The 25,223-nt window shown below is 39.5% G+C and overlaps 1 protein-coding gene across 4 annotated transcripts in view; it reads left to right on the forward strand.

The window, feature by feature from the left end:
• The window catches only part of LOC134355183 (uncharacterized), a 77,027-nt gene that overhangs the window by 44,557 nt on the left and 7,247 nt on the right, over window positions 1–25,223 (forward strand). For 3 of the 4 annotated variants that reach the window (XM_063064970.1, XM_063064971.1, XM_063064972.1), the window contains exons 6-7: window positions 13,777–13,857; window positions 23,346–23,845. In XM_063064970.1, coding sequence (XP_062921040.1) covers window positions 13,777–13,857; window positions 23,346–23,752 — 488 coding nt within the window. In that variant the 3' untranslated portion in view covers window positions 23,753–23,845. The remainder of the gene's footprint in view (window positions 1–13,776; window positions 13,858–23,345; window positions 23,846–25,223) is intronic. The other variant, XM_063064974.1, reaches the window with a different exon arrangement.

A 25,223-nucleotide genomic window follows, 5' to 3' on the forward strand; every position in this document is an offset into this window, starting at 1 on the left:
ATTAACCTTCTGGGAGTCTTGCACAGGGACTCCCAAGTCTTTCTGCACCTCTAATGTTTGAACCTTCTTCCCATTCTAATAATCGTCCCCACTATTGGTCCTTTTACCAAAATGCATTTCCCAATACTGCATTCCTGTGCAATCGCATTGCTTCCTTCGCACTACCTACCCCTCCACCTGTCTTCATATCACCTGCAAACTTTGTCACAATGTCATCAATTCCATTATCTAAATTACTGACAAACAATGTGAGAAGTAGTGGTCCCATTACTGATCCCTGTGGAATACCACTAGTCACTGTGGCCAAACAGATTTCCCTTTACAGAAACCATGCTGACTTTGACTTATTTTATCATTAGTTTCCAAGTACCTCAAAGCCTCATCTTTAATAATAGACTCCAACCACTGAGGTTAGGTTAAGTGGCCTATAATTTCCTTTCTTTTACCTTCCTCCATTCTTAAAGAGTGGAGTGACATTTGCAATTTTCCGGTCCTCCAGGATCATGCCAGAATCAAGTGATTCTTGAAGATCATGACCACTGCATCCGTTATCTCTTCAGAGACCTCTCTCAGGACTCTGGGATGTAGTCCATCCGGTCCAGGTGACTTATGTGCCTTAAGACCTTTGAGTTTGCCTGGCACTTTTTCCTTTGAAATAGCAATGGCACTCACTCCTGCTCCCTGACATTCACGGACCTCTGGCACACTGCTAGTGTCTTCCACAGTGAAGACTGAAGCAAAGTACTTACTAAGTTTATCTGTCATTTCTTTCTCCAGTATTACTACCTCACCAGTATCATTTTTCAGTGGTCCAATATCAATTCTCACCTCCCTTTTACGCTTTATAGAACTGAAAAACATTTTGGGATCCTGTTTTATATTATTGGCTAGTCTGCCATCATATTTCACCTTTTCCCTTCTTGTAGCTTTTTTAGTTGCCTTTTCTTGGATTTTAAGGCTTCCCAGTCATCCAACTCCCCATTCACTTTTGCTACCTTATATGCCCTTTCCTTGGCTTATATGCAGTCCTTAACTTCGTTTGTCAGCCACAGTTGCCTATCTCTGCCACTTGAGATCTTCTTCCCTTGTTGGGACATATCTGTCCTGTGCCTTGTGAGCTATTCTCAGAAACTTAAGCCATCTCGGCTCTGCTGTCATCCCTGCCAGTATCCTCCTCCAATCCACCTGGGCAAGCTCCTCTCTTATGCCCCTGTAATTCCCTTTATTCCATTGCGATACTGATACATGTGAGTTATGCTTCTTCCTGTCAAATTGCAGTATCATTTCAATCATATTATGATTACTGCCTTCTAAGGGTTCCATTACGTTAAAGTGACTGATAAAATCTGGTTTATTACACAACACCCAATCTAAGATAGCCTTTCCTGAGTAAACTCAAGCACAACCTGCTCTCAAAAGCCATCTCGTAGGCACTCAACAAATTCCCTCTCTCAACACCAACCTGATTTTCCCAATCGCTTTACATATTGAAGTCCCCCATTACAATTGTTTCGTTACTCTTATTACAGGCCTTATCCAGCTGCCTTTCCAATCTCAACCCCACATCTTGGCTACTATTTGGAGGCCTATATATAATTCCTGTAAGGGTTTTTCTTTACCCTTGTAGTTTCTTAACTCCTCCCACAAAGATTCATCATTCTCTGACCCTATGTCACCTCTTTCTAAAGATGTAATTCCACTTCTTACCAACAGAGCCACACCACTGTTTGTCCTTCGATACAAAGTATATCCTTCGATGTTAAGCTCCCAACTATAGCCACCTATCAGCCACGACTCAGTGATGCCCACAACATCATACCGACCAATCTCTATAATTGTGCCCCAAGTTTGTCCACCTTATTCCGAATGCTACGTGCATTTAAATACAGCACCTTCAGTCCTACATTCTTCGCTGTTTTGAATTTTGCCTCTGTAGTACAATTTAACTCTTTGCTTTGTCTGCATTTGTACCCAGTCATTGGCTTGTCCTTTCTTACTTTCATGTTAAACCCATCATCTACTTTTAAGACTGCTGGCACATCTTCAGCTCTATCATATCCATGCTATATTAGTTTAAACCACTCCTTACAGCGTTAGTAAATCTGCCTGCAAGAATATTTGTCCCCCACAGATTCAAATGCAATCCTTCCCATTTGTACAGGTCTCGCCTGTCCTAGAAATGGTCCCAATTAACCAGAAATCTGAATCCCTGCTCCCTGCTTCAAGTCTTCAGCCACACATTTATCTACTACGTCATTCTATTCCTATCCTCACTGTTGCGTGGCAGAGGTAGCAATCCTGAGATTACTACCTTTTGAGGTCCTGCTTCTCAGCTTCCTTCCTAACTCCCTGTATTTTTTTAGAACCTCCTCCTTTTTTGTTCCTATGTCATTGGTACCAATATATCCCACGACTTCTGGCTGCTTACCCTCCTTTTACAGGATACTGTGGACGCATCCGGAAACATCTTGAATCCTGGCACCTGGGAGGCAAACTACCATCCATGTTTCCTTTTTGCATCCACAAAATCACCTAACTGTCTCCCTGCTAGAGAGTCCCCTATTACTGCTGCTATCCTTTTCAGTTCCCTACCCTTCTGAGCCATAGGGCCTGACTCAGTGCCAGAGGCATGGTCGCTGTTGCTTCCCCCAGGTAAGTCATCTCACCCAACAGTACAGGTTTCCCCCGCCATCCGAAGGTAGAGCGTTCCTATGAAACGGTTCGTAAGCCGGAATGTCGTAAAGCGAAGAAGCAATTACCATTTATTTATATGGGAAAATTTTGTGAGCGTTCGCAGACCCAAAAATAGCCTACCAAATCATGCCAAATAACACATAAAACCTAAAATAACAGTAATATATAGTAAAAGCAGGAATGATATGATAAATACACAGCTTATATAAAGTAGAAATACTTTTCCATAATCATTGCCTGAACTGTTCTCCGTAGCGAAAATCTCACGCAAGCGCCATCGGCAAAAACACGGCGCAAGCGCTCTCCAGTAACCTTTAAGCTATGAAGCTGCCAAATCATACCAAATAACACGTAAAAATACACAGCCGTTATAAAGTAGAAATATGTATGTACAGTGTAGTATCACTTACCGGAATTGGGAAAGCGCGGAGCACACTGATGGTGGTGTGTTAGACTGAGTCATTGGTGCTTGGGTGGTGCAGTGGCCCCCACCCTCCGGACAGCAAACCGATACAGATCCGCGAAGCATGCAGGGGTCCACAGCACACCTTTAAGCAAAAAGCCGAAATAAACATGCTAATTAATTAGGTGCCGCCTGGCACGTAATTGTCGGCCCAGATCAGTGCCAATTGCCGATTGCATCGCCTCTGATCTGGGCCGATAATTACATGCCGGACAGTACCTAATTAATTACTATGTTTATTTCAGCTTTTTTCTTAAAGATGTGCTTTGTGTCTCCCGGTTACTGCTGCATTCTCCGTGAATCAGTATCTGCCTGCTGCCTGGGTGTTGGGGTGGTGGGACACTGGGGTGTCACCTCGTCATTTGTTTCCATTAGAGCAGGCAGCTCATCTTCTCCTATGACTGCCCGCCTCGATGTGGAAGGTCGAGGTTCGTCGTCTGCTGTGGCTAATGTGGAAGGCTTGCTTGACCGCTGAGCCTCACGCATATTCCTATCATACAGTTCTTTGTAAGCACTCAAACCATTCTGCAAATATCCCCTAATCCGACGTACCCTTTCAAAATTAAAGTCATCATTACTCATTCGGTTTCGATTGTTATCCTTTCCTCTTCCAATTGCATCAGCTCTTCATCTATCAGTTCTTGGTCATGAAATGCCTAAACCTCTTCAACATCATCTTCGTCAGCTTCCACAAGCCAAACTCACTTAGTCCTTACTTCGTTCATCACGATCAAAACGCTTAATTATATCTAGTTTTACGCTAAGTGTAACACCCTTACGAGCTCTTTCAGGCTTTTCCGATACCATAGAACTCATCTTGCAAACAGCTGCTCACAGGCACGTGTTTAAGCAATGCCGGCAAGAATGCAGTTCCGAATCCGGGGGAGAGCGGCTGCTCGGGGCGCGCGCTGCTTTTTTCATAACAGGTTTCGTAAAGCGAACGTTTGAAAAGCGGGGGACACCTGTGTTCAAACTGGAGTACATATTGTTCAGGGGAATGGCCACTGGGGTGCTCTCCACTATCTGATGTTCTCCCTTCCCTCCTCTGACAGTTACTCATTTATCTGTTTCCTGTAGAGTTGGGGTGACTACCCCCTGGAGCTTCTATCTATCACCCCTTCACTCTCCCTAAGAAGCCAATGGTGATCAAGTGCAGCTCCAGTTCCCTAATACGGTCTTTAAAGAGCTGCATCTTGATGCACCTAGTGCAGATGTGGTCATTGGGGAGGATGGGCGTCTCTTGGGAATCCCACATCTGACACACAGAACAGAAGCCCTGTTGAGCCAAAGACTTATTACTCTGACTCAAGACTATGAAGACGACCGCTCTCACGATATCTGCTCCGCTAGCTGGTACCTATCTTTTATAGAGACTGGGTTTTTAAAAGCTCTTCGTTGGATCTGCGTGGGTTTGCTCCTGTTGCATTTCCAATCAATGACTCCTGTTGGAAAACCTGTTGCCATGTGTCCTTTCTTGTGTTGTGTATAGCACTTTGTCCTCTTTAAAGAACAAGCTGATGGTGAATGGCTGACACTAGCGAAGAATTCATGTAACTTGTACTGTACTCACCCTATTTCTAGGAGGTTTTCTCTACTGTTTTTTTAAACTCTGCATTTCTGTTATGTTTGTGCTTAGTGATGGATGAAATCATCAGTACTTCTCATTTCTATTTGTTTTGATTTTTTAAACCAACACAAAAGTGAAATTTGTGCCTAATAATCTAGACTGGATTCAGCTGTACACCCTTCATATTTTCAATATATGGTAGTGCAGGTGTAGTCTCACCAATGTCCTTTACAATTGCTTAAAAGCTTCCTATTTAGCCTGACATTTGACCACCATCTGTCTTATTTGTTTGTTTAATTGCCTCTTTCCTTGTGATTTTTAGCACCTTTGTGACCCAGGAAAGTCTTCTGACACTTTTGCTGCTTTCTCTCTCCGACTGCAGAGTCTTGAGGTCTCATGGAGAGTGCCGGCAATCGGAAATTTTCTGCAGGTGCATCAAGGAGTTGTTTTTTAATCTGCATTTTTTTTTTTCTTGAGCAGAAACTCTGTGCCTGTTTGGACTATTCTAATGTGTATTTGAACCGGGTTTGTAAGCCAGTTTTTTAATGCTGGTAATGCGTATTATAATAATCTTTGGGAGACACTGAGAGCTCTAGAATAAGGGCATATGCTGTACTGCAGACAACAACTAAGGTGTATGCTTGCATTGTATATGACATTATATTATACACTTATGAAGAATTACCTATCAGTTGCCAAAAGAGATTGATAAATTTATACAATCCCATTGTGGGGAGAACACCTATGTAAGAGAAAAAAGGACTATTTAATGCCTTGAGAATGTATTGCTATTCATTGAGGCCATGATTAAATTCTGACTTAATTCCATACACTTAGTTCCTATTAACTGTTATTTAAATTAAATTAAAATTAATTATATTTGAAATTCATATTCAAATCAGAATCAGTTGGCATTTCACAGTGCAAGGTTTGCATGTAGATTTCTTTTTCTACCCATAATCCTGAAAAGAACAGCTCTAATTTTAGGCTCTGTTCTCATGGTCAAAGCTCTTAATTGCCCTCTGTTCCTGAAGGCTAATTTCAGCTTTCTCACATCTTTCCTGGGAGGGTTTTAAGAAGTTGGACAAAGTGAAATTTGTAGTTGCCATTTGTATTATGTAAAATTGTTATTCCTGGCAAATTATCTGAAACTTGTCAGCTCATTAGCAGTACTTTGAAATGAAGGCAGCTTGGCCCACAGCTCAGACACATGGTTGTAGAATTGGAGCTATTGCATTTGTGAACTTAATTTTCTTTTTGGAAGGAAGAATTAACAAACATATTTGCTGAACTGATTTACTGGAATCTGAGTGTTTGTTATTTGGAAAAACAAAATTAACTTTTATAGTGTTAGCATCCCTGCAGTGAAAATAGATACCTCTCAGGATGTTCTAAATGTTATTGGGTGGAACAGAGAAGAGAAGTTCTTTAAACAACTGTCATTCTGGATTTTACTGTTTTACTACGACAGTTGAGGTGTGTTTCATTCTAATGAAAGTGTTGGCAGGATGCCTTAAGTAATAGCGTGTCCTTTGTTTTGGAGAGATTAATATGATGATCCAAATTTTTGGCAAGTTTGAAAGGTGAAGGAATGTGGTGGTGGGGGGGGGCGGAGGTTCTTATCCTTTGATGTATATGAATGCTATTTCTTTAGCAGGCACCATGAATCAAAACACTTCTGTAACTGCCACTTGGAGCTTTATCATTTGAATGAACAGTTGGACACAGAACCCCTTTCTTAGAGGCAGAATTTGCAGAAACTGTTGCTATTAGCTGATGAAGTTGGGAGTTCTTTGAAGTACCTCTTGCTAGTGGAATGATTCCTTAACGTCACTCCCCAATATCCACCACATTTTGGGCAAATACATTAGGCTATGAGGGTTATGAATGTGATGTACTTAAGTAAATGGTACCCCACTGATCAAGAGCAATCCCTGTTTTGTTTTATAGTACTGTGCAGAAGTCTTAGGCATATATAACAAAATTCTGTAAAGTGAAGATGCTTTCAGAAATAATGAAATGCAAAGTTCCCACGTATCAAAAAAAATTCTATAATTTGCAGTCAACAGGTAAAAAGACAAAATCAAGGCAGTATTTGATGTGACCACCATCTATATACTACTAAAACTCTCATGCTGTGTCTGTCTGTTTGTGACCTTCAATTAGCGCAAATGGTGCATTACAGCGGCACTTTTTTTGGCTAAATCAAATTAAAATGTGCTAATTTACAGAATGCAGGCAAAGTTCAGGGTTAGATATTCGTATAAAATTGCTCATTTGCCAAAATCGACAGGCTGCCTTTCACCTGCGACCCGATCGGCCATCATAGAAATCGGGACGCGACAGCCCGATGCACGCGTATGTTCAGCCTCCGCAGCAACACCTACTGGAGCAAAAGGGCAGGACAGTTCTATTTTGAGGGGTCACATACTGTTAATCACATCAGCATGTGCAGAGTTGGGACAGATCTAACTGCCACCCATCAGTAAGAGATAATTAAAACTTATTGTAATTACGTACTTCGAGACCCCTATAAAACCCTTTGCTGCAGTCAAAAGACAGCGGTGACTATATCACATCCATTTAGGAGAGCGCCAACCACATCATCAAGAATAATCAGCATCCTTTGGTGTTAGTGCTTCGTATCTTCTATCCAGCATTAGGGTAAAAAAAAATGGTCAGCCTAATTATGCCGCATGGAAAGGGAATGGGGACATTATGGTCAAGAGATGACGCTAAACGTCGTCGGGAAGCAGCAAAGAGAGGGAGAGAATAAAAATCGGATGAGGCCAGGGCCGCGCGACTCCAGGATCAAAGAGTCAGGACAAAAAAAGATGAGAGAAGAAGAGACAGAGGAGGAGAGGCATGCACGTCTCCAGGATCAGAGACAAACAAGAAACAACAGAATAGCTGAAGAGATGGGGGATGAAAGGGCTGCACGTCTCCAGAATGACAAAAACAGGCACAGAAGGAGGAGAGAGGAAGAGACAAAGGAGCTGAGAAATTCACGTCTCCAGGATCGGAGACAAAGAACAAACAGCAGAAGAGATGGAGAGATGGGGGACAAAAGGACTGATCGCCTCCAGAATGACAACTAGAGGCATGAGGGTGGCAGATAAACCAGAAATGATGCCATCAAAAGTGTCCTTCATTAATTGAGGAGCTATATTTGCTTTGCTACATGTCATTCTTCTTTAATAAACTGAGGTTTTCTACTTCAGTTTCCAAAGCAAAGTGATACCAATAACATACAGGAAAATTTAATATTCATTTTGGTCACATCAGACTGCACTACCCTTCTCTCAAAGGGTGCCCCAACGGGTCACCCCGTTATCTAGTTTGTCTTTAAAACTGCATAAGTTCCCTTGGGTATACTGTCATGTAGTTCTATAAGACAATCGACTGCTAGGTTGTTCCAACCATCTTGGAGAACTTGCCACAGTTCTTCTGCAAACTATGGTTGTCTCACTTGCTTCTTTCTCTCTAGGTAATCCCAGACAGCCTTAATGATGTTGAGATCAGGACTCTCTGTTCTCCTTTTCACTGATGGTAGTTCTTTATGACCTTCGCCATGTGTGTGGGATCATTCTCTTACTGCAGAATGAAGCTGAGACCAATTAGATGCCTTGCTGATGGCATTGTGTGAAGAATGAGAATCTGCTGGTACCTCTCAGTGTAAGGATTCTATTAATTCTGGCCAGATCACAAACTCCATTTTCAGAAAAACAGCCCCAATCCTGCAGGGAACCTTCAATGTTCTTGTTCATTGTCTGCAGACATTCATCCATGTAGTGTTCTCCAGCTCTTTCATGGACAGACCAAATCTGTTTTAAGCCAAAAATTTAAAAAATTTGACTCATCAGTACAGAGCACTTGTTGCCATTTTTCATCACCCCAGTCCTTGTGTTTTTGTACATAGGTGAGTTTCTTGGCTTTGCTTCCATTTAGGAGGATTGGCTTTTTGGCAGCAACTCTTCCATGAAGACCACTTCTGACAAGACCTTACCATACTGTAGAGGGGTGTGCTTGGGTTCCAGTGGTTCAGAGCTGATAGCAGTGCTGGACTTCTTCTGATTTAGAAGGGACATCAGTTTGCTGTATCCCTCGTCTGCTGCACTTAGTTTCCATGGCTGACCACTGTGTTTCTGGTTCTTTACCTGGTCCATTTCTTTGTGCTTCTTCAGAAGAGCTTGGAGAGCACATTTTGAAACTCCTGTTGGCCGCAAAATTTCAAGCTTGGGAGAGACCTTACTGATGCAGGATGACCACCTTGTTTCTTGTTGCTATGCTTACTCTTGCCATAGTGTAAGAATTAATGATTTGAAAATTAAACTGTCACATCTGACACACTCTCATCTTTTAGTTTGGTTGTCCATCACCCAGTTTAGTTCATTCAACTCGTGTTGTTGATCATTAGCATCTGTTTGTTATCAACGTTTAATCATGCTCTGGGCTATATAAAAACAAAGAAAAATCTATAGCACATTACAGGCCCTTCTATCCATAATGTTGTACTGACCATGTAACCTATTCCAGGAGCTGCCTAGAATTTCCCTGCTACATAGCTCTCTATTTTTCTAAGCTCCATGTACTTATCTTAGAGTCTCTTGAAAGACCCTATTGTATCCATCTCTGCCACTTTCACTGGCAGTGCATTCCACGCACCTACCACTCTGTGTGGAAAAACTTATATCCCCCTTGTACCTACCTCCAAGCACCATAAAACTCTGCCCCCTTGTGTTATCCATTTCAGCCCTGGGAAAATGGCTCTAGCTATCAATGCCTTTAATCGTCTTATGCACATACTTTATATACCTATAAAGTAATCAACTTTTTATTTGAGGAATGGTGTATTACTTAATTTGTTACTTTCTTTACAAAGTACAAAAATTGCTCTGTAACGTTTAGTTTTTTTGGAACATGAGTGTTTAGATATCTGAAATTAGCTTGTTTCTCCTTCGTACTAATGCAGAAGACAAAATAAACAGTTTAAACTAAGTATTGTTAAAAAATATAAGTACTCTATATTAAAAATCTAGGTACTCTAGACTTCTGCACAGTACTGTAGATTAAGTGTACCGGGATGAAAGGGTCAAGCAGGAGGGGAATATTTTGGTCAGTTTTTTTGTTGTAATTATAGTACAAGAGTATAGGATATTGTTCGGATGGAGATTTCAGCACTGGGACAGATTGAAAAGGTCAGGGTGGTGAGGAGTGAGCCAGTTCAGATTGGCTGCTTGAAGCGGCAGAGTCTGATTTTCAGAAGGAGAGTTCAGCGCCAGGCCAGATTGAAAAGGTCAGTGTGTTGGGGCCCGAGGCAAGTGATGTGCCGATTAGGATCACTACTCCATGATGTCTACTTGGTCTGCATTGAACTACGGGTCTGGGACTCTCTTTGCAGACTTCAGTTCAGCAACGCTATTTGCTTGCAGTTACTGTTTGCATGATTTTTTTCCATTGCACGTTGGGTGTTCAATGGTCTTTTTATGGGTTATTTTATTTTCTTATGGGCATGATTTTTGTTGCTCTTTGCACATTGGGTGTTGGACAGTTTTTTTCATGTGTGTATATGTGTGTGTGTGTGTGTGTGTGTGTGTGTGTGTTTGTGTGTGTGTGTGTGTGTGTATATATTCTTGAATTCTCTGGGTAGCCATGAAACCAAGGAAGAAAAGTAGGTCAGCGTGATCATCATTGCCCAAATCCCTCCTCTCACACAAACAAAAATGAACAAAACAGATCAAGCACATCGACCCCGAAATCCCTCTTCCCACACAAAAAAAAATGAGATCGGGCAAGAAAAAACAATATAAAAACCATAAGGCTGAAACAAAGAAGTCCAAAATCCAAATCTAAAATGCAGGAAAACCCAGGGAAAATTCTCCAAGCCCAGTGGCAGACATTTCCCTCTCTAGTACCAAGCGATCAAAAGACAGGCAGCGGGCGCTCACCCTTCCACACTCACTCCAATGTTTCAATCTCCCTCGTTGCTTTAATCAGCAAACAATGGGAGCTTTAATTGGCTTGTGCCTCATCCTGCAACCTGCCCACCATGGGGTTCCCCACGCTGTCTCTGCCTCCCGGAATCCTCTCAAGAGTGCTGGAACACCCAAACGATTTCTAAACTTACACACTCGCTTTGATATTTCAAACTCCTTTGTCACTTTACTCGGCAAATAATGGAAGCTAATATCAGAAAATAGAGTCAAACATTGGCATGCACACCAGCCTTCTTCACACTTCCTCTGCCTTCCAGAATCCTCTCAGAGAAAGCAGAGCACTGAAGCACCCAAATGATCTCCAAACAATAAAACACAGGCTCCAGCAGTTCCATAATCACATTCAAGATGAGAAACAAATGTAAAAGTTACAAAAGAAATGAAAAAAAAAATGGTTTCATATCTATCCAGAAGATGTTGACAGAAGGAGAGTTGTATTTAGGTGCCATCTTGACTGCCTTGACAAAGCATTTACTTATTGTGGTAATAAATGTACTTTGGACAATGGATCTGTAAAGTTCAGCGGTTAAGAATAATGTTAAAAGTCTATGACTCTGCGTTGGGAGCAAAATGGTTTTCTTGATGGAGCTTAGTTCACAAACTAAGGCTTTGTAGAAATTTTCAAATACACAGTTAGGAACATGCTTTTTACCTTGGAACTCTGGCATTTGACTGATGCAATTCAAGTTGTTCTTCAGAGGATATTGTAGTTATGATTATTGCTCTGAGAATTGGACAAATGGGACGTAATCATGGTATTCTTTCTATGAAGTCTGCTAAATACGCAGAGAGAAGTGTAACTGTATATTTGGGCAGATGTTTTGCAGATTGATTGTGTACTTGTTTACACAGGATGTGTTAGAGCAATTTCCCAGATGTGTTTCTACACTGATGGCTATCTAATGCTATCAGCAGACAAATGAGTTCTTCACTATCAGTTTGTCCTATGGTTAGAGAAATTATAGCAATAGTAAAAATATAAAGTAAATTGGGGTTGTCTTCATAAATCATCGTACCTTTTCCCCGGAATTCTTATTTTATTCTGAGAGTGTTGTACCTATACTGTTCAATTGGCAACAGAATCTCGTTTTGTTATTCCTCGGTTTATTATTTATGAACAATTCCTTAGAAACATTTTTCTATTCATAATAAACTGAACATTGCCACTACTAGAATAAAATAATTGTTAATGGTGTATCCATCTGTTCAGAAATCCCAGTGGCCTAACCCAGTCCACCTTTCCTTTAACTTCCCCAGTGCCTTGTTTCCAATACTTGTCATTCATTAGGACTTGTTGCCATGCTCTCCATAAACGAACTAGCAATCTCATCTCCATGCTTTTAAACTCACCAGGACAAAGTTCTCCTAGATCATTTAGGCTCAACAAGGCTGTTCCCACTTTCCTGTTATTCTCTTTCTTTCTTTTTAAATCTTTTTATTGAGTAAGTATACAAAAAAGGTAAGCCATATAAACATTAATACAATGTTAAAGTATAATAAAATTCCAAAAGATAACAATACCAAAAAGAAAATACTACAAACAATGTAATTTAAGCATAAGAAACCAAGATAACATAATAGTATACTAGATTTTATATATATCAATGGAAAAAAAAGAAAAAAAAACCCCCCAAAAAAAACCCACCGTGCAACTAACTAAAAGCAAAGCAAAGCAATGGGCTAACTTGAAACCAAACAGAGTTAAACTTAAAATCACGTCCTCAATCCCGACCTCCATTAAAACAGTGAAAAAAAAACAAGAAGGGTAAATATTACATTAAATGAAAATATCGAATAAAAGGTCCCCAAATCTGTTCAAATTTAAATGAAGAATCATAAAGGTTACTTCTAATTTTCTCCAGATTCAAACATAAAATCGTCTGAGAAAACCAAAAAAAGGTAGTTGGAGCATTAAGCTCTTTCCAATGTTGTAAAATACATCTTTTCGCCATTAAAGTAAGAAATGCAATCATTCTACGGGCTGAAGGGGAAAGATTACTAGAAATTTTAGGTAGTCCAAAGATAGCAGTAATAGGGTGAGGAGAGATATCTATATTTAATACCTTAGAAATAATATTGAAAATATCTCTCCAAAAAGTTTCCAAAGTAGGGCAAGACCAAAACATATGAGTTAAAGAGGCTATCTGCCCCGAACATCTATCACAGAAAGGATTAATATGCGAGTAAAAACGCGCTAACTTATCTTTGGACATATGTGCTCTATGAACCACTTTAAATTGAATTAGGGAATGTTTAGCACAAATAGAGGAAGTATTAACTAATTGTAAAATCTGCCCCCAATCATCCACAGAAATGGTAAGCCCCAATTCCTGTTCCCAATCTACCCTAATCTTATCAAATGGAGCTTTCCTAAGTTTCATAATAATATTATAAATCATAGCCGATGCACCTTTCTGACATGGATTAAGGTTAATTATCGAATCTAAAATATATATAGGAGGAAGCATTGGAAAGGAAGAAAGTATAGTGCTTAGGAAATTTCTAACTTGTAAATATCTAAAAAAATGTATTCTTGATAAGTTATATTTATTAGATAATTGTTCAAAAGACATAAGGGAACCATCTAAAAATAAATCCAAAAACCGTAAAATACCCTTAGTCTTCCAAGTTTGAAAAGCGCGATCCGTAAAAGAGGGTGTTATTCTCAACATAGCCTCTTTCCACGCTGTCTTTAAACTCATGTGATTCACTGAAAAATCTATTATACTACTGTATTGTACAACAACTTTAAAAAAAATGTTTGGGTATTGATCGCAGTAATGTATAACAGTCTGGAAAACCTGCCAGTCCAACGCCACCAAAGTTCCAAGGGTTGTGGATTATCAGTGTTTTACTTTACTGAAAAAAAAGAACAGTTTTCCTCAGCTCCAGATGCATTTGCATTATAAAAACCCTAGTGCAGAATTTGCAGCTCTGCTTTGCTCATCTTCTAATTAAGAAGCTTTGAATTTAATTTAGTTTTAAGTTAATCAGACAATATATTTTCACATGTAAACTATCTGAATCCTTTTCCTTCATGTTAATCAACTTTTAAGTTTCAGATTCAGGACCAGAATTAATGATCACGAATCCATATCCATCTTGTAATCTACTTAATGCTACAGCAATGGATGAAGGTACAGTTTACTTCAATTGAAATTCCTGTATTAACCAAGTTAGAAAATTCCAAATGTACATTTTAAACACAAAATATTTTGCAAATGCTAGAAACTATGTTTCTACGTTTCTAAACCTTGACAACACACATAAAATGCTGGAGGAACTTAACAAGTCAGGCAGCATCTATGGAGAGACGTAAACAAAGTTTTGGGTGGAGACCCTTCATCAGGATATTTTTTGTTATAACCCTGAAAAGAAACTAAAATTGCAAACTGTGAAATTGTTACTTCAAATAAAATGTTCTTTAACATATTTCTTTAAATAAGTTGTTTGCAGAATTTAGTAATGTGTAAATACATTTTTTAATTTTAACTTTGTCCCAGTAATTTTTCCATTGCTGTTTTGTTTTACTCATGCTAATTTGTTTGAGTTCCTCATTCACTGTGTTTTTCCATTGTTTCTGGGATGATTTTTCTGTATCTTTCTTGAAGACAAATATTTGTTTAACCTCTTCCATTTTATCATTACTCAGCACAATTTCTATTGCTTCTGTATAAAGGGTCCACTGAAATGTAAGATAATTTTCCTTCTTGTAGATTTAATGCAACTTTTACAGTCTGTGTTTATGTTTATCATTGGTCTGCCTTTGCATTCTATTTTCCCATTGCTTATCAATGCCTGGGTCTGACTTCACTGAATTCTGAAATTTTCCTAACTTGTAGACTTGGTGGTTTTTATTTTTATCTTTAAAGCTATGGTTGCATCACTTTTCCTATTAGAATTTTTGCCTTAAAGGCATATCATATTGTAAGTGGTGTATTCAGACCAAATATAACCATTGTTGCCATACTGAAATTCATTGTTAAGGGCAACTGTTTAAATTAATGTCTCTGTGTGGTCATAGAGCTTCCCGTATATTCCCAGTGAAAGTAGATCTGATGATCTGTTCTCTTCCTTCCCCATGTTTCTACATCCATGGCCTATTTCTGATTGTTATTTAAATCAGCTGTACAAAGGAATTAAGAAGGAAAGCATGATTTTCTACTGAAACAAGCCAAAAGATACATGTTAATACCTATCCAGAAATAGGGTCGCTGCGAAATGATAGTGATATAATTAAGTTTTGAAGCTGAGAAACAAATATACAGAAGTGTAGCTGGTGCAGTTAAGACCTGACCAATCTAGTATAGAGGTGGAATTAAGCACCCGTACTTGACTCTAAGGACCATGGATTGTAACATGAGAGGGATGGGTAGCTGCTTTTTGACTGGCATACGTACAGTGGGCTGAATAGTCTGCATGACATACAGTAAATTTTGATCAGTCCATGAAAATAGGAGCAGTAGTAGGCCACACATCCTCTCAACCCTACTTAATTATTTAGTACGGCATTGAAAATGATTACACTTGTCCTCAGTATTATTCCTCTGCCCGAGTCCCATAATCATGACAGTGTAGGAGCCACGTATCTACTTTCTGCCCATTGGGGAAATGGATCTCTTTTCTTTGTCTTTGTTGTAGTTTGTGACGCGTTTATTATGGTAATCTGTCACGTGGGTTGGGGTGTGTTAAAAGCACATGAGTACAGTTGCGTATTCTCATTTTGTTAGTTGTTTAGTGGAGAGTGAGTAAGTCACAGGAAATGATCATTTTTGTTGACTGTTAATTGGAACATTATGTGACTGCTTAAATATGCTAATTAGTTTGGCTAATTTTGTTATTTTGTTAACTTGATCGCTAAGTAAAATGCTATTAGAACACATAGTTACGCTATTCAACTGCAAGTTAGATGGTATGAGTTCCTATATTGAAAAGGCACAAAGAAAAACAAAAACACCCAGTATCAATGGTGATTTATTTGTTCCTCAAGTGTGTGGGAAATGTGAACAAGACTCCTAAGAGATAGTTCAGGGTGCTTCCTATCATCCTGCAATAATGATGCACTCTAAATCTATGTCATATCCAAAGGCTCTCAGTGCTCATGGGGACGTTAACTTACAGCTTGGAAACACTTTTGTTTTAGATGATAAGAGGTCAAAATAATACTATTGATATGAGGAAGCAAAATAAAATAACAGTCTTATTGGTACAACAGCAACACATTTCATCTTTGCCCAAATGAGAGATTTAGATCTTCGATGGTGAGCCATTGCTCTATCATGCATTCATGAGGGTTTTGAAAACAGTGTTGAAGGCAAGACTGAAGTTTATAGTGATTACCTCTATTTCCTTGAACAATACACTAGAGGTCACCGTAGAGAACTTGTCAGAAGTTGCCAGCATGGTGACCCTAAGAAAGATATCTTAATAGCTAAGGTTTTACTACAGAACATTTCAGTAATGAACAGTAAATTACATCCGCCTACATGCAAGAGGCTTTTTCTTGGGTACCTATCAAATCTGAAGTTATGGAACTTACTCAGGTATACAGTCTTTCTCTTAGAGGCAGTTGCAGTGCTGTGGAAAAATTGCAGTACATGCGCGAACTGGACATGCCTACTAATATATCAGTTGTCGTAAAGAAATTGCCCTATGTGCTTAGGGATAAATAGAGGACATTAGCCTATAAACTGCAAGAAATGCACAACCATAAGATTACATTCACTGATGTTGAGGCAAGTGAAGATTACTCCACATCTGTTGATTGAAAATATACAGAATGCTGCATCACCTGCAATAAACAAAGATAAGAAGTCACAATTTCATTCTGAGGCTGAAGGAAGCAGCTTTGCTACTACTGTAGCCACAATGGGAAGTAAAGATATAACTGAACCTGGAACTGATGGAAGGGAAATGGTCTCATCAGCCAAAAGGATTTGTCTGTTCTCTGGGAATAAATATACTTTGGATTTGTGCCCTCTGCTGGAGAAAAGGGCTCATAGTGAGAAGATTGCCTTCCTAAAAGAAAATTGTGTCTGCTTTAGTTGTTTGCCTACTGGACACTTCAGCAAAGATTGTAGGAAGTGTCTCTTATGCAAGGTATGCAGTGGCAAGCATCCCAGCATATTTCATATTCACTCTAATGAAAAGGGTTCAGAATCAAAACAAGCCATTAAAGAATCAGACACAGCAGTGATTAGTGCCCTTGAATAAGATATAGGAGCAGAATTAGGCCATTTGGCTCATCGAGTCTGCTCTGCCATTTCATCACGGCTGATTCTATTTTCCTCGGCCCCAGTCTCCTGCCTTCCCCCCATTTCCCTTCATGCCCTGACCAATCAAAAATTTATCAATCTCTGCCTTAAATATACATAAAGGTTTACCCTCCACAGCTGCCTGTGGCAAAGAATTCCACAGATTCACCACTCTCTGGCTAAAGAAATTCCTCCTCATCTCTGTTCTAAAATGAGACTCCTCTATTCTGAGGCTGTGCCCTCTGGTCTTAGACTCTCCCACCATAGGAAATATCTTCTCCACATCCAGTCTATCAAGGCCTTTCACCATTCAATAGGTTTCAATGAGCTAATCCCTCATTCTTCTGAATTCCAGGGAATATAGGCCTGGAGTCACCAAATGCTTTTTATATGAGAAGCCATTCAATCCTGGAATTATTTTTGTGAACCTCTTTTGAACCCTTCCCAGTTGCAGCACATCCTTTCTAGGATAAGGGACCTAAACTTGCCAACAGTACTCCAAGTGAGGCCTTGCCAGTGCTTTATAAATTCTCAACATTACATCCTTGCTTTTATATTCTAGTCCTCTTGAAATGAATGCGAACATCACATCTATCTTCCTCACCAGCGTCTCAAACTGCAAATTAACCTTTAGTGAATCAAACCTTGCACGAGGACTCCCAAGTGTCTTTGCAACTCAGTTTTTTGTATTTTCTCTCCATTTATAAAATAGTCAACTGTTTCATTTCTTCTACCAAGATGCACGACCATACACTTCCTGACACTCTATTCCATCTGCCATTTCTTTGTCCATTCTCCTAATCTGTCTTAAGTTCTTCTGTAGCCTCACTATTTCCTCAAAGCTACCTGCCACTCCACCTGTCTTCATATCGTCTGAAAACTTTGCAACAAAGCCATCAATTCATCATCCTAATCATTGACATATAATGTAAAAAGAATCAGACCCTTTGAAACACCACTAGTCACCGGCAGCCAGTCAGAAAAGGCTCTTTGTATTCCCACTGTTTGCCTCCTGCCAATCAGCTACTGCTTTATCCATGCTAGAATCTTTCCTGTAATACCATGGGCTCGTAGCTTGCTAAGCAGCCTCATGTGTGGCACCTTGTTAAAGGTCTTCTGAAAATCCAGTAAACAACATGAACCGATTCTCCTTTGTCTATTCTGCTTGTTACTTCTTCAAATAATTCCATAATATTTGTCAGGCAGAAATTTCCCTTGAGGACATTATGGCCTATTTTATCATGTGCCTCCAAGTACCCTGAGACCTCATCCTTAATAATCAACTCCCAACATTTTCCCAACCAGTGAGATCAGACTAACTGGTCTATAGTTTCCTTTCTTCTGCCTCCCTCCCTTCTTGAAGATTGGAGTGACATTTGCAATTTTCCAGTCTTCCATAACTGTTCCAGAGTCTAGTGATTCTTGAAAGATCATTACTAATACCTCCATGGTCCCTTTAGTTATCTCTTTCAGAACTCTGGGGTGTACAACATCTAGTCCAAGTGACTTATGTACCTTCAGACCTTTCAGTTTCCCAAGAACCTTATCTCTAGTTATGGTATCTAATGGCCTCACAGAAGCTGGTGATCATGATTGTAAACTTCCTGTAGTTCCAGTACAAGTGAAGTCTAAGAAGGGTAACAAGACAGTGGTTACTTATACTTTCCTAGATCAAGGAAGCACAGCAGTCTTCTGCACAAAGAGCCTCATGAACAAACTCAACCTCACAGGAACCAGGACATGCATTCTCTTATGTCGTGAGTGGTTACATTGTTTCAGGATTGGAAGTGGCTGGCTTAAATGGTGAAAACTGTTGTGAATTGCCTAACATCTGTACACAGGGAAGTGTGCCTGTCCATGGAGGGATCATTCCATATCAAGGGGATCTCCAGGAATGGTCTCATCTGGAACATGTCTATTTGCCAGAGACTCATTCAGAAATTGAACTGCTGAGAGGGACAAATGTGCCTAAAGTATTAGAGCCATTGCAAGTGATTCACAATGTTAATGAAGGACCCAATGCAATTAGAACAATGTTGAGTTGAGAATGAATTGACCACTGAAAGGAGAGAATGGTGATGGAAGAGACTGTGCACAGTCAAAGCTGACAGTTAACGGGATCTCAGTTTTGAACTTTTGGTTTCGGTAGCGGCAGTTCAAGGCAGACTTCCCTGAATACAGTCAGGGTGAACAACTTGGTTTATCAAGAGAAGATCACAAGTTCATGGAGCTGGTTATGAATTTTGCAGATTTGATGGATGCCCACTACCAGATTAGTTTATCTTTGAGAAGGAAAGAGGTTAATATGCCAAATAATAGGAAGGTTCTTGAACTGTGTGCTGTAAACCTAAGAACGAGTTTTAAGAATGATTTGTCATTTCACTCTGACCTCACAGCTTTCATGAAGGCTGTCATCTCCAAAGGTTATGCCAAAAAAGTGCCGGCAGGGGATATTGGATGACTGTGATGGGAAAGTCTGGCATATTTTTCATTGTGGTGTTTATCACCCCAGAAATGGTAAACTTCGGGTTGACTGTGGAGCAATTGTTCAGGGAATATCACTTAATGCTCAGCTTTTACAGGGACCAGATCTTACGTGCTTACTGATTTTAGTCATAACCAGATTGAGAAAAAAATCAGTGTTTAATCAGGTTAAAGTACTAGTGGAAGATGCAGATCTGCTGAGGTTTCTTGGTGGCTTGATAATGACCTCTCAGCCAAGATATGTTGGACTTTAGAATCGTGCTACATCTCTTTGGTACAACTTGAACAAACTCTGCCAACTTCACTTAGGAAATGCGCAGAAGACAATGAAGAATAGTTCAGCTGTGAGACGGTGGATAAGGTTTTGTATTGCTTCTATGTTGATGACAGCCTTATGTAGTGTCCTCTGAGCAAGAAGTGGTCTCTCTCATTCATAACCTTGTATCCATTTGTGCTAGAAGTGGCTTTTGACTCACAAATTGGATCAGCAAAAGACATGAAGGATTTGGTTTTGGATCAAGATTTACCTTCAGTGGGGAGAGTACTGGTTGTTCAATTGTGCATTCAGGCTGATACTTTCAAGTTTAAGATCACGATCCAAGATAGACCACTCACGAGAAGGGGGATCCTCTCCACAGCTATTTCCATCTATGATCCTCTAGGAATCTTTAAGTCCAATGGTGTTATCTGCTAAGAATATCCTACAAGATCCATATAAAAAAGGATTTGGCTGGGATGACACTGTATCAACATCTGTTGGTCACATGTGGACAAGCTGGCTGGAAGACCCCAAGGTTGTTAGATGGTCAAAACCCCTGTATTTTGGAGAAGTTACTACTGCACAGTTGCACCACTTCACAGATGCAAGCAAAGATGGCTAAGGAGCAGTGACCTATCGATTGTTGCACAACTGGCCCTGTCAGGTGCATGGTGCTTTTATCATGGGAAAATTTAGGGTTGTTCCGTTGAAGTCAGTTTCCATCCCTCATATGGAGCTCATCGCTGCTACGATGGCAAGCTATATGGACACATTGTGGAGGAAGAAGTTGCACATGTAGCTTCAGGACTCAGTGTTTTGGACTGATAGTGCTTGTGTGCTGAAGTGTACCAAGAATGAGTCCTGATGAAGGGTCTTGGCCCAAAACGTTGACTTATTTACTCTTTTCCATAAGTGTTGCTTGGCCTGTTGAGTTCCTCCAGCATTTTGTGTGTGTTGCAAGAGTGAAACTTCCAGGTTCCAACCTTCGTTGCAAAAGTAGTTTTAGAAATTCCTAAGGTCTCATAAACATCTCAATGGACATATGTAAACATTTACATATTACTATTTAACTATTTATGGTTTTATTACTATTTAATTATTTATGGTGCAACTGTAACTAAAACCAATTTCCCCGGGGATCAATGAGGTATGACTATGACTATTTTAAGCAAACTGGCGGATGTGGCATTGAGAGAGTTGAAGGTGAAAGCACTCCTGAAGAATGAGAAATAAGTGTCAGGCCTCGGTATCTTCTTCAGACTAAAAGCAATGGCCTGTGAATCCCAATTGTTGTGTGAACTTCTGCTAGATAATCCAGAGGTCAAGGGGAGAGTTGCAATGAATTCCATGCAGATTGAAAAGGAGGTGGACACTTCTCATCTTGGGCCCACTTGAAGAAGACAGTGGCCTAGATTCATCGAGTAAGGAACCTTCTCTTGTTTCTTTGTAGGAAGAGGAAGCAAGTGAACATTACCCTTGCTCTGTCAGACTTGGATGAAGAACAACAAGAGTATTCTTTGGAGAGAAAGATTGAGAATGCCAAAGTTCAGATCAGTTGAGGTTGTCTGAGTGGAGGAGCTCAGAAAGGCTAAAATGGAGATCACTGAGTTTTGCCAAGTTTTCAAAGGGGAGAACGTATGAGAAGCAACAGCCATATTTCAAGGTCAATTCAGTACTTGAGGATGGTGTCTTGAGAGTTGGTGAATGGCTTAGTAGTGCAGCTGTACCTGAAGAGTCTAAACATCCTGTTAAACTGGCAAAGGATCTTTTATGTCTCAGACTTCATTCTGAGGCATGTACATCAAGTGGGACATGGTAGCCAAAACCGCATGTCATCCAAAACCACGTCATCCAGGTTGCATTAAAAATACTGGATTTCTAGTGTGCTAGTAGAGCCATAAAAAGAATCCTGTCTATGAATGTTGTTTGTCAACAGTTGCATGCAGCTCCAGGATGCCAGCACGTGGCAGGTCTGCCTCTGGATAGGGTCTCATCAGATAAACCTCCGTTTACATGTGTAGGAGTGGACTACTTTGGACCCTTTGAGGTGAACATCAGAAAGAGTACAGTGAAGAGGTGTGGGGTCATATTTATATGCATGGCTACACAAACTGTTCACATTGAAGTGGCATCTTCTTTAAACATAGATTCCTTTGCTAATGCACTTCAACACTTTATAGCATGAGGAGGACAGGTTCGTGAACTGCACTCTGATAATGCAACAAACTTTGTTGGAGCTGAACGTGAGTTGCGAGAAGCCATTGAGAAGTGGAATCATTCACGATTCAGTGATTTTTTATCTTCAAAAAGGAATTAAGTGGATTTTTAACTCCCTGGCTGGTTCATACCTTGGAGAACATGTGAGAGATTGATCAAGTATGTGCAAAAGGTCCTCAATTCCACCACGAACATACAGAATCTTGACAAAGATGGTTTCCATACAGTCCTTTGTGAAGTAGAGGCTATTATCAATGGTTGTCCAATTACTGATGCATCCTTTGATCCCAATGATTTGGAAGCACTAATTCCCAACCAGCTGTTGCTTCTGAAGACCTCACCATCCTTACTACCAGGAGGGTTCAAGAGGAAGAGGTTTATGCTCATTGTAGATGGAAGCAGGTCCAGTACTTGCGAAACTTGCTTTGAAAATGGTGAGGCAAAGAGTGTTTCCTACAGTTATGGGAATGTAAGAAATGGTCAGATGTGAAACTTAATTTCCTCCTGGGAGACATTGTGCTTACATTTGATGACACAGTGCCTCAAAACTCATGGAATGTGGGAAGAGTCATCCAAATCTTTCCAGACGGAAGAGGATTTGTGTGGCAGCTGTGCATCAAGACCAAGACCAGGTGTCTGGACAGGCCTATAATTCGTTATTTTGCTAACTGGATCTCCAATTGGAATGCTATTAGAACATGTAGTTACACTATTATTGCTATTAGACCACTACATAGCTAATTTAGTTTTAAAATCGCTACAAGGTCATTCACCTTTGCTGATTTCATAATAAGGGATCGAATATACCTTTTTTGGTTTGGATATTCATTATTTGGAAGCACGTAATACGTTTTCAAGTACCTTAACTTAGTCCCTCAGCGGCTTTGGTTTGTTTTCAAGTAACCACTACAAACAGTATGTTCAAACCATAAGAAAACTCTCTTGGTTCTTACATCACTCATTACAATAAGGCATTGATAATTTTCTAAAAGAGATGATAAGCATAAAGCTCATTGAATGACTATCCACTCATTGTTAATATTTACCCTAAATAGAGGGCCTGAAATACTTCCTCCAAAGTCTCAACTATGAAATGGTGAAGGAGAAACAAAAGCGTAGATGAAAGAAATTCTGCAGATGCTGGAAATTCAGAGTAAGACGTACAAAATGCTGGAGAAACTCATGGGATCCCAATGAAAGGTCTCGAAACATCGGCTATTTATGCCTCTCTATAGATGCTGCCTGACCTGCTGAGTTCCTCCAGCAATTTGTGTGTGTAACAAAAACATAATATTGGTAAAAATTGACAATGTTGCTATCTTCATTGCACCCTTTGTATTGTCATGGTACAAGATGCATCAAATTCTTGTAATAATAGTAAATCTATAATAATGCTTTCTTTATGTTTCAGAACAAATTGTTGTTGCCCATGTGCCTGCTTTGCTCCCCTCAGCGGATGATAAAAAGAGGAAAGTTAAATATCCTGTGACTAAGGGAGAAATTAGAAGGCGCATTATTCCCCCTGAAAAAATGTCCAAAACAGTCATTAAAAGCTATCTGAGGTTAAGAAGGGATAACCGCTTTGATATCCGCCAACTTCTGGATCTTCCTGTAACTGGTTATGACCGAACCCTTCATACATCTTTTACTCGACTCTGTGAGGGAGAGGCAAAAACACTGACAGAAAACTTTCATCAGCTGAACCTTGGCTACTTTCCTGTTGATGAATGTGCCAGCATGATGGCAGAAAAAGCTGCAGCATCAGAAATATATGCAGCAAGGCAAGTGGGTAATCTGTATTTAATTGAGAGCAACTGAAGTTAATTAGCTAATAAGAATTATATGTTGGATCCATCCGGAGGACCTGAGTTTGAATCCCAAGCTTAACTGACATTTGTATTCCTTAAGAAGGTAAGTTTAAAAGATGTACAGTAGTTAATTCCCTTGTAATAGAAGTGGCTGAGAGTAGAATTTTCTAATCCCTTCTTCCGTTCTGACAAGAGACTTCCATCTTAAATGTTTCCATTAATTGCTGCTCCATAGTGTCCAAATTCTGAACCATTTTGTCCCACCAGTTGAAGTCATGGCATAAATCCAGGCATGAAAAATGGAATTAAATGCAATGATTGAAATGTTCTAAAGATCTGTTTTATTACATATGACATCTTACAGGAAGAAATTGCTTATCTGATAGGTTGTGTAAAGTTAACCATAAGATTTATACCCTTGATTATTCAGCATTTCGAGAACTATTATGGGAGATCGTACAAACTTTAAAGATGTAGAATTGAACTAGTAGTTGTTTGATTTATAATTTAGGTAAATCATGTTCTATGTGGGTTTACAGTCATAAAATTTGTATTTCTGCCCCTTGTAGCTACTTGTTGGGCTTTTTGCTCAATTTTATTTAGAATATGTTCGACAGCAGTTTTCTTCATCACAGTTTTCATCATTCCTTTTTCTGTTAAGTTTAATTTTCATAGGATTTTGATTTCTCAGAATTCATTGTACAAGGTTTTGGAATGAAAAAAGATTTGAATACTTAATATATGTGGTATTTTGGAGGAGAAATTATCATCAGTATTCAAACAATTAAGTAAAGGTTATGGGATGGAGCAAATGTGATGCTAAGATTATAAATAAGGACATCAGAACTTGGAAGTATTAAGCTAAACTTTGAGTTACATCCTGCAAAACTTGCCATCAGCTTCTACATAGCGGACTCCAATTGAAATGTTCTGCCTAAAAATGAAATCCTCTCCAATAACTAGAAAATGTTTAAAGCAAAACATTTTCATCATTTTTAGATTGTCTGTAATTTTCTGGATTCCATCTATTGGGCATTGATTTTATTAACTGGATTTTTACTCACATTAAAACAATAATAATCAATATTCAAATAGAGTGCAGAGAAGGAAAATATTAACATCACTTTCAGAAATCATGTGTTAAATCTTCCAAATCAAAGGTACCACTATAAGGCTCAGATTTGCCCACGTTTCTCCATGTTTCCAGCAAATATCTGAGTTTATCTTGGCATCTTTCACCTTGTAACCACTGACATAGTCTGCCTCTCTGTTGTTCTTAATGGAGTCCAGTACAGCAGTGTAACCTTCCAGAAGCCAAATCTGTAAATCTGTTGTTAAACTGCCTCGAGTACAACAGCCCAAATCATATGAATGTGAGAAATTGGCTTTATGAAAAAAGGAGTTATTTCTAGTTAATTTAAATGTATTTCTATTGCTTTAATTTTGTATTTATTTTATGTCAGGTCCCAAATCTTAAACAT

This window comes from Mobula hypostoma, chromosome 12 (genome assembly GCF_963921235.1).
Source record: "Mobula hypostoma chromosome 12, sMobHyp1.1, whole genome shotgun sequence".
Lineage (NCBI taxonomy): Eukaryota > Metazoa > Chordata > Chondrichthyes > Myliobatiformes > Myliobatidae > Mobula > Mobula hypostoma.